This window comes from Medicago truncatula, chromosome 1 (genome assembly GCF_003473485.1).
Source record: "Medicago truncatula cultivar Jemalong A17 chromosome 1, MtrunA17r5.0-ANR, whole genome shotgun sequence".
In the NCBI taxonomy this organism is placed as follows: Eukaryota; Viridiplantae; Streptophyta; class Magnoliopsida; order Fabales; family Fabaceae; genus Medicago; species Medicago truncatula.
In genome coordinates this window covers 18,654,161-18,664,271 of record NC_053042.1, presented here as the reverse complement: position 1 = coordinate 18,664,271, position 10,111 = coordinate 18,654,161, and the positions used below count along the sequence as shown (strand labels likewise).

The window sequence follows — 10,111 nt, the reverse complement described above, 5'->3', positions numbered from 1 at the left end:
TGGTCATGCTCGCTATGGCGAGTAAGGTTGCTCGTTGTGGCGAGCTGCGACGTGCAGCTCGCGAGGCGAGGGAAATTGGCTCACGTGGCGAGCGATGAACTTCATCACTCGCGAGGCGAGGATCATCGTTCGCGAGGGCGAGCGATGAACATGGGCTCGGGCAGAATGCAGTTTTTACGAAAATTCATCTAATCTCATGGTTTAAAGCCTAATTTCGATTCCATAATTCATCTTATTCATAATCTAAGGTCAAATGACGTTTCAAGCATCAATCTAACAACCTAACATCATTGGATCATCAAAATCACCTATTAACCCTAATTTCATAAACTTTCTAATTCAATCCTAACTTGTTAATTTGATCATCAGAATCATAAGGATTAATACTACTGAATCATTAGTCTCACCCTTACCTTAGTTTGAAGAAATCGCAGCCTTCCTCTAGGTCTTCTCCCTTCTATGGCTTTTTCCTCCTTTTCCAAAGTTTTGATCGTACGTACTAACTTTTCTAAAACTAGGTCTTTCCTTTTTATATCTCTTCCCAATATCTTATCTTATCTCACTTTCTCCCCCAAAACTCTCTAAAATCTCAAAACAGCCCCTAACTAAATATTTTATTTTATTTTCAAATCTTATTTTATTAAACAACAAAATAAGTCTCATAACCTCATAAAAATCATCACATCTCATAACTCATCTAAAATCATCCAAATCGTCAAAAATCATCATAAATCACACATATATTATATAAATATAATATAACTCGTCTAGACTCAATTAAATAATTAATTAAATAAAAGTGGGCGTTACAATTTTGCTATTCAAATTCAATGCAAAAAGTTAGGGTTTGAAGTTTTTTGAATTGGGGAAGAATCGGACCACTTATTACTGGAGGAAATTTTGGTGATTTTGGAGTGTAGATTGCTGGTGTAATTAGTGTTCCAATTTTATACAATTGGGGGAGAAAGAATTGTTAGGGAAGAAAAGTGCCTTTCGGGAAGAAAGCCGAAACATTTTTTGCAAATTAATCAGTTTAGTCCTTTGAAATGTTTGTTATTATCGGCCAAATTAGTCCCTGTCTACGTGGCGTCTGACATGTGAGAGGTTAACGCTCCGTTTGAACAGAAGGACTACCTTGATTGACATTTAACAAATTCAGGAATTAAATTGATATTTCGCATAATTGAGGGATGAATTTGGCCGAGTCGTGAAAATTCAGGGACAAAGTTGAGGATTCACTCACATCATCACATTCATCGTTATGAAACTTATATTTTTCCCATTGTTGTTTTTTCTTCGATGAAATTGGGAACTACTCAAGAATAAAAATTAAATTTGATGGGAAAGGAAATCTGGGTGAAGTTTAAAAAAGGGTTAAATATGTTTTTAATCTTTATATTTTGCGCCACTTTGAAGAATAGTCCATACATTTTATTAAATGTTTTTAAAATCCTCATATTTTATCTCCGTTATCAAAATTAGTCAGTGGTGTTAATTCTCTAACGGAATGCTGATATGTCAGTTAATGAGCCCCAATTATTTTAGGGTTAATATGTTTTTAGTCCTTACATTTTGCGTGACTTTGAAGAATAATCCTTATTATTTTAGAGATTTTAAAAATATTTATTGAAATGCAAGGACTGTTTTTCAAAGTCACGCAAAATGTAGTGACTAAAAACATATTTAACCTTAAAATAATTGGGACCCACTAATTGTCACATCAGCATTCCGTTAGAAAATTAGCAGTAGAGACTAATTTTGATAACGGAGATAAAATGTGAGGATTTTAAAAACAATTAATGAAATATAAGGACTATTTTTCAAAGGGGTGCAAAATGTAAGGACTAAAAACATGTTTAACCCTTAAAAAAATGAGAAATGGAGGAGGTCCGAGAGAGGTGAAGTGGTGGAGAGAGAGGTGCAGAGGAGGAAAAGATCGGAGAGAAAGCGGTGGAGAGAGAGATAGGAAGGAGAGAGTAATTTTTTTATTAATTAAAAAATGATTAAAAAAAATATAGTCAAGAAGTCTATTGATGGTCTATTTTGATCGAACGGATCTCAATAGTCTCGCACATTACGTGGTTTCAAAAAAAAAAAAAAATAGTCTCGCACCATTTGTGATATAAGTTGCTCGCGCACTGAAGTCTTTGCACAAATTACCCTTCTTAAATCTTCACCATTGAAATTTTAACTCTTATTTCCATTTATTTTTAGAATCATACTCTTCTCCCAACAAGTTTTGCACGCGCCAACTGAAATACCTAAAATAGCCCTGCATTAATTTTCTTTTTTGGTCAGGTAGTCTAGTGGCTAGAATTCTCCTTTTTCAAGGAGAATAAGCAGGGTGTCTGGGGTTCGAACTCCGGTCCCTGCATATAACAATGCATGTCCCTGCCAACTGAGTTATGCTCACGGGGACAATTTATTTACTATATTTTAATTTATTTGTTCACTTTATTCTAATTTATTTGTTCACCTCGTTCTAATTTATTTATTTTCTAATTTATTTGTTGACTTTATTCTAATTTATTTATTTTCTAATTTATTTGTTCACTTTATTCTAATTTACTTATTTTCTAATTTATTTGTTTACTTTATTTTAATTTATTTACTTTATTCTAATTTATCTATTTACGTTATTCAAATTAAATTTATTTACTTTATTCAAATTTATTCATTAAATAAATACAAATAAAAAGAAATGAACTAAATTAGTATTTATTTGGATTTATTCAAAAAACGTATGTTTTTGAGTTCAGACCATCGACCAACCTGCGTGAGTTAACTTGCGCTCATGTCAGTGATGCATGACTTAAGTCACACAAAGTTATAGGTGCGTGAGTTAAATCACGCAGTGTATATTGAGAAGTTCAGCTGGGCGCGAGTGAATTTTGTTATGAGAAGAGCAAAATTCCAAAAAATAATGCGGAGATGTTTTTTTTTAAAAATTTTGGAGATAATAATTTTGGTCCCGTACGTTTTTGGTGAGGTAAAGAAATCGCATACTTTTCACTACAAGTCACCTTCTTAAATCTTCACCATTGAAATTTTAATTTATAAATCAACGGCCATTATTGCATTTGTCCAAAAACACAGGTTATTCATCCACAACCTTATATATAACCCCCAAAAATCGTTAAACCCTAAAAACAACACTCTGTTGCCGCAACCCTTTCTCTCTTTCTAACACAACAAACCCTAAAATGGTGAAGAGAAGCAAAAGTAAGCAATTCCCTTTCGTCACTTCTTCAATTTCATCATCGTTATTTTACTTTGATCTAATTCATTTGATTTGATTTGATTTGATTTGCAGAGAGTAAGAGTAAGAGGGTTCCATTGAAGAAAAAGTACAAAATCCTAAAGAAAGTGAAAGAGCATAACAAAAAGAAAACCAAAGAAGCTAAAAAGCTTCAATTAAGTGGTAAGAAGAAGGTTGAGAAAGATCCTGGTATTCCAAATGATTGGCCTTTTAAGGAACAGGAATTGAAATTACTTGAAGCTCGTAGAGAACGTGCTCTTGCTGAATTGGCAAAAAAGAAAGATGAACGCAAAGAAAGGGTATCATTTAATTAATTTTTGAGATTTATTGTTTCAAAATTGATGGCTAATTTTATTTAAAAGTAAAAGTTTGTGATATAGATGTTTTTTTTTTTATGGAAAGTTAAGAAATTGAATATTATATTTCATAGTGAAATTGTGAATAAATGGGTATGTATTCAGTTTGGATAATCAGGTTAATTAAGGGCTTATAGTATAAGTGCGTTTCCTGTAATTGCTCATGTAAGCTGTTATTATAAGCTATCATAGAATGCTTATGAAATTTTTTTTTTTTTGAAGAAGCTATGAAATTAAAGTTGTAAACAACTATGGACGTGTCTTCCTTAAAAAAAAACTTATGGACATGTCATAAGCTTTCCCAAATAGTTTCACAAATGCTGATGTCACTAGATAAGTCAATCTAAAGAGGCTATATTGTGTGTGTCATGCTCCACTTGGTTTTCTTTCCAAAGCTTGTCCGATAAAACTTTTAATCTCAAGGAACTAAGCTCAAGTTACTTCGGAGATATAGTCACGTGTGTATGATTTTTATACAAAAACATCTGAAGATATTTGATTAATTAACTAGAACTATTGGATTGATAGTTATAGATGATAGATAATAACTTGAATTATAATTATAACAAATAGAGATACACAAGAAAAAGCTATTCTTTTTGATGCGACAGTCTACTCAGAGATGTAGGAATATTTATGTTATGTGTTATGCCTGTATGGTAATACTATTCTTTTGTTTGCATTCTATGATTTTGATTTTTCTTATAATATGAACTTAATCATGTCTGACTCTTGTTTCAGGCTCGTAAAAGGAAAGCGGGGCTGCCAGTGGATGATGATAACTCCAATTCAGTTGAAACGGCTTCTATAGAAAATACCGAAAGTGTTCCCACCGTTGCGAAGACTAATAAAGGTATTTTTATTTTACATTTGCTGCAAATTTTGTTTAGGTCAAATATTTCTAAGTTGCTTAATTGCTTGTCTTATATTCATCATGTTTTCATGTTTCTTTTTCCATAGATAGTTCAGACAGGGCCTTTGCCGGTGATTTGGAAGCGGTTATTGCAACTTCTGATGTCATACTAGAGGTCCTTGATGCCCGGGATCCCTTGGGTACTCGTTGTGTTAACATCGAAAAGAGGGTGAGGGATTCAGGAACCTATAAACGTCATGTATTGCTTTTGAATAAAATTGGTAAGTTTCTTGATCACCTTTTTCCCTTCTGGGAATATTTTTTTCATTGACTAATCATTTGTGCTTCAAATTCAGATCTTGTCCCTCGAGAGTCAGTTGAGAAGTGGCTCAAGTACCTTCGAGAAGAATTCCCTACTGTCGCTTTCAAGTGCAGTACACAACAGCAAAAATCTAACCTAGGGAGATCTAAAAAAATCAAAACAAGTAATACTTTGCAATTAAGTGATTGTCTCGGAGCTGAGACACTGCTCAAACTATTGAAGAATTATGCAAGAAGCGACAAGGTAACAGAAGATTACTTTTATGTTCAATGTTCTTGCCCTCTCTTTTTATTTTTTATGTTCTTATTTCTGTGATGTTTGCAAGTGTTCTTATAAATATGGTTGAATTATAGTTCACTTTTTCTTATTGTGATTAAGTTATAATAGTTGTTTGTATGATTAAAGTGAGGTTTCTGCTGAATTTAGGTGCTGTTTATAATCAGAGATGTTACTTGTGATTCACATGCTTCTTGGATGTTATCAATACTATTTTGGATTTCATATCAGCTGTTAGAAACCTTATTATTATTATTAGGGAAATGCTAACTAGTTCCCCTGTGGCACTGGGTTAAGGAGTTATAATAGAAAACGTTATTTTGAAAATTGTGCATTCTACTTGTTAAAAGTTGAAAAAGTGTTTGTTTTATTGTGAAATTTGTCTTTTATTTCTATTTTTAACTCCTTAACCGGTGCCCATGAGGCACCGGTTAGCATAACTCTTATTATTATTTTTTGAACAAGTATTATTATTATTATTATTTGCATTCATATGCTTTATATTTCTGATACTTTATTGTGTAATCAACTTTACCCTCATCAATTTTACAAGATATATTCTGCTTTTATGTTTCAGTGTTATGTAATTTCTGTGGTGTAATAGAAGTATCAATCTCAAAACATATTTTATTAAATTTGTCTTCAATTGTAGTGTTGATGCTGTTCAATCTGTATGCATGAATTTAGCACTTGTATGTTTGGGAATAACATATTCCATGATACTTTTCATGTTATACTGGATTTGATCATGCAGCTAAATAACGTTGTATATTTGCTTCTTTATGTGATGTTATTTCCATTCAACAGAGATTCTACATTTTAGTGATTATGTTATTTCCTCCCAATTCTTGTAACTTCACTTCTAGTCTTACAATTTATGGTGCTTATCTATTTTGCCGTAATTATTTTGGCTTTGTCTTCACAGCTCAAGACGTCAATCACTGTTGGTTTGGTTGGACTGCCCAATGTTGGTAAGAGTAGTCTTATTAATAGTTTAATGAGAAGCCATGCTGTCCATGTCAGTGCTTCTGCTGGGTCGACAAGGTCAAAGCAAGAGATTCGTTTGGACAAAAATGTTAAGTTGCTGGATTGCCCTGGTGTTGTCATGCTGGACTCTCGAGAAAATGATGCTACTATTGCATTAAAAAATTGCAAGAGAATTGAGAAGTTAGCTGATCCAGTTAGCCCAGGTACTTGAAGTCATCTCCTTCCCCCATTAATTAATTCTCTTATTTAGGTAATATTGGAGTAATGCTACTTGAAATGGATGGTTGGAACTTTATGTCCTCCATTTTCTTATGCGGAAATTATTTGATGCTAATAAAGAATTCAAATGATATCAACTAATAAATGTTTAAGACCCTCTTCTAGACTCTAATACTGATAATTGTTTTTCGGATTCTCTTTTAATTAATGCAATTTTAATTAAATTTTGTGGTGAGACATCCATAATTTATGCTCCTTTCTGGTCATGTTCTAGAGCAGATGATAGATACTTGTTATCTTGATCTCAGTTGAAGAAATGGTCTCCCTTTACCTTGAGATTCTCTACATGTTTTTATAAACCCTCCCAATGCTAGTAACCTATTATCTTTACCTTTTGAGTGCTAAATATATTGCTCGATTTAGTTTAAACTTTAAAATTGGCTTACCAGTGCTTGCTTTTTGTGGAATTGAAACTTGTATGAAAATATACCCCAAAAAAATCAAGCCAAGCCTTGATTTAGTTGCCTTTAACCTCACCACCTAGTTCTTATTTGAAAGAGGTTATATGAAGTTTGGGGAAAACTTGAAGATCCATCGATATAGTGAGGGCATGAACCCATTGTGTTCAAGTTCCGTTGATTAAAGACCTTGAAATTTGATTTATGATTTTCCTAGTTTTTTTTATCTGTACTTTTAACTATTACACTATTTTCTCTCTGGTCTGCTCTCCCTCTCATTACATGCTTCTACTGATCTTTTCCCCACATGCCTAAAGCACTAAGACACGACTTTATCTTCTTTTTAGTAATTATAAGTTCCTAATCCTAATCTTTTCTTGCGTTGCCACACATCCATCGGAAGTTCATTTCATAATCGACTTCACAATATTGATCATGCTTTCTAGTTAGTTTATTGTCATAATGCCAATTTATGATCTTTTTTTAAGTTAAATGCTTAGCTGCGTGTTTATTTTTCTAGATGTAAATCAAAGTTTTGTTTATTATAATTTTTTGTTAAATGTCTCGAAGTCTCCTTAAAATCTTAATTTTGAAATCCCGACTTTCAGGCTCTATTGGGAAGTCTAATCCTTTTATCCTTTTTCTTGGACAATGCAGTGAAAGAAATTCTCAAGCTCTGTCCCGCTAGGGTGCTGATATCTCTTTACAAGATTCCAAGTTTTGATTCAGTTGATGACTTCCTACAGATTGTGGCTACTGTTAGAGGCAAGCTCAAGAAGGGTGGAATAGTTGACATTGACGCTGCTGCAAGAATCGTTCTTCATGACTGGAATATAGGTGTGATGAATATACATATTGAATATACATGTTTCTTTTGAAGTTGGAAATTAGGAATAATTTGATTCCTTTCCGAAAGTAAGAAAAATTTATAATTGCACTGTTTCAGGTAAAATTCCATATTATACTATGCCCCCAGTTAGGGATCAAGGAGAACCTTCAGAGGCCAAGATAGTTTCACAGTTTTCTAAAGAGTTTAACATTGATGAGGTCTACAATAGTGAAACTTCATTTATTGGGAATCTTAAACCTACTGTTGAGTTAGATCATGTTGAAGTTCCTTCAAGTTGCCCTCTCATCTTTGATGAGACAATGTTAGAGGTATGCTCTTGATGTTTCTGTTTTAAATTAAATATGTTAAAACACTATAAGGGAAGTGTGTTGGAAGAGTTTGTTTGGTTGGAGGGAAATGGAAGGAGGGATCAATTTGATTGTTGATTATTTGATTCGATTTAATTTTTAGGATGGGTGCAGAATTCCTTGAGTTAATTTTAGCTCCCTCCACAATTGTAGGATTTTGATGGGAGAGAATATGTATTTAAGTTTTTTAAATATCTGAACTTAAATACCTTTCAGTGTAATTTTTAATCTCTCATTTGAATCAAAAGAGACACTTTAACATTGTTGTAGTGTGTTAAGTTTATTAATTAAAACATCTTACCCTCATTTTTCCAGGATGACAAACCAGTTGAGTTGGCAAAACAAGATGAAGGTCCTGAGAACGTTGATGACAATGATGAGGATGAATCTATGGAATGTGGTAAAGAGGATGTTAGCAAGGAAAAGGTTAAAAGTGCATCTAGTAAACAAAATGAGAAGTTATATACAGCGGAAGGTATACTTAATCCAAAATTGAGGCGAGCAGAGAAGAAGAAAAAGAAGAAGGCTAACAAAGCCAGCTCATCTGATCCCATGGATGGTGATTATGACTTCAAAGTTGATTACTTCAAAAAGGACACGATGGATGCTGACGGGAGTGATGGTGGTGACGACAATGATGTTGATGACGAACAAGTCAACACTGAGGCTCCCATGTCTGGTGTTGAGGTTGATGCATGATTTGAACTTCACATTTGTTTTTCAATATCTTAAATTATTGCCTTAGTTGATGCGGGTCTTCGTATATACAATTTTGCCAATACAGAAACTAAGTTTTGAATAGGTAAGAAACGAGGCACCCCAAGACAATTTTTTATTTTTATTTTAGATATTTTTGACTGAGTTCACTACTGTCCCTTCAACAATTTGGATTAAGCATTGTATTTATTTGAAGCACGCACTCGTGTTTGTTAGTTCCGGGAAATGCCAAAAATGCTTTAAGGCTGAGCACAGTTTAACTTCAATTTATTTTATTTTATTTAGGAACATATTGCGTACCTTTTTAGTGTTTAGAATTCAATTTTTATTTATTTAGTAACAACATATGTGGTCAGGACGGATCCAGAAATTTTTGTAAGTGTGTCAAAGTTGTTTATCAAAAATATTTATACAAAATATATAAATTTATAACCAATAAAAAGAAGACATCGTTAACAAAAAATTGAGATTATAACAATCATAATCATACTACCTTCGTCCTTAATTATAGGACTCTTTTGAAAAAAATAACGGGAGATAGTGGATATTTATATTAAATTATGTTTGTAATTACTGTTGTTTTTACAATTTTATCCTTTAAGAGTTGGATGATTTATGTTTTTAACATGTTATTTATAGTTGATTGAAGAAAAAGATGTATAATAAATAGGGGGAAATAATTAATGTAGTTGGAAATAACAAAGGGGTCTTATAAAAAGGAACGGAGGTAATATCATTGTATATCGATAAAATAAATACAATAATCTTAATATCGAAGAATTACAATTGCTCTCGGTATGGCTTCATGTTTTAAATGTGTTCTAAGATTTTTTCATTTTCAACATTATGCAATGTATCACTATATATGTTGTCCGACAATCATTCCAAAATTCACCTCCCATATGGTCGTGCAATTGATTCATCATAAAGTTTATAGTGGATAAACTCCTTTGAAAAGATGCAGCTGCTACATGTAATACTAAGAATATTGCTCTTCACCCTGCATATTTGGCTCGTGCCACTGCAGTCATGTCAAATATGTTCTTGCGTTAGTTAAGTCAGGCACCAGTGTCTTATGCACGAGTTAAATCACGCAGCTTGGCTGGTGGTTAGCTCTGAAGAACAAACGTTCTTGGGTCTTTGGTCAGTTTTCAACATTCATTTCACACGTTTTTTTGCCAAATTTTACACGTTTTTTGACCATATTAATGGTGTTTACAACCTATACTACCATTCCCACTTATAAATATCCCTCCATACTTCCCTAATTCCTCACACCATCTCACTTTCTCCCCCTCCTCACTCTCTCCCTCTATTTCTCTTTTTTTTTTTCTTTCAATATTCTCTTTGGGGGCAAAAGTGATCAATCTTCTTCGGGGTAAAACAGTAAGTAGCCGACTTGGGGAAGTGATCGACGCTTGGGATAAGTTATCTGCTTTTTTAACCCCATAAACTTTTTACTGTGGG

General features: G+C 33.1%; 1 protein-coding gene across 2 annotated transcripts; it reads left to right on the top strand.

The window, feature by feature from the left end:
- The first annotated feature begins 3,094 nt into the window (after positions 1 to 3,094).
- Positions 3,095 to 8,910, top strand: LOC25483154 (guanine nucleotide-binding protein-like NSN1). Of its 2 annotated transcripts, none has more exons than XM_039834795.1 (9): positions 3,095 to 3,222; positions 3,314 to 3,558; positions 4,357 to 4,468; positions 4,576 to 4,749; positions 4,825 to 5,033; positions 5,992 to 6,256; positions 7,388 to 7,567; positions 7,677 to 7,880; positions 8,241 to 8,910. In XM_039834795.1, exons 1-9 carry the CDS (start codon positions 3,204 to 3,206, stop codon positions 8,624 to 8,626), a joined length of 1,794 nt encoding a protein of 597 aa, XP_039690729.1. In that variant the 5' UTR covers positions 3,095 to 3,203; the 3' UTR covers positions 8,627 to 8,910. The 2 variants fall into 2 exon arrangements, with proteins under 2 accessions (XP_039690729.1, XP_013467257.1); XM_013611803.3 differs by having other exon boundaries at positions 7,677 to 7,888; positions 8,243 to 8,910.
- Positions 8,911 to 10,111: the final 1,201 nt, after the last annotated feature.

Excerpts from the sequence above, each read along its gene's own strand:
- LOC25483154 (XM_013611803.3), top strand. Across the intron at positions 4,469-4,575 it reads CGTTGCGAAGACTAATAAAG|ATAGTTCAGACAGGGCCTTT; the intron begins GTATTTTTATTT and ends CTTTTTCCATAG. Across the intron at positions 4,750-4,824 it reads ATTGCTTTTGAATAAAATTG|ATCTTGTCCCTCGAGAGTCA; the intron begins GTAAGTTTCTTG and ends CTTCAAATTCAG.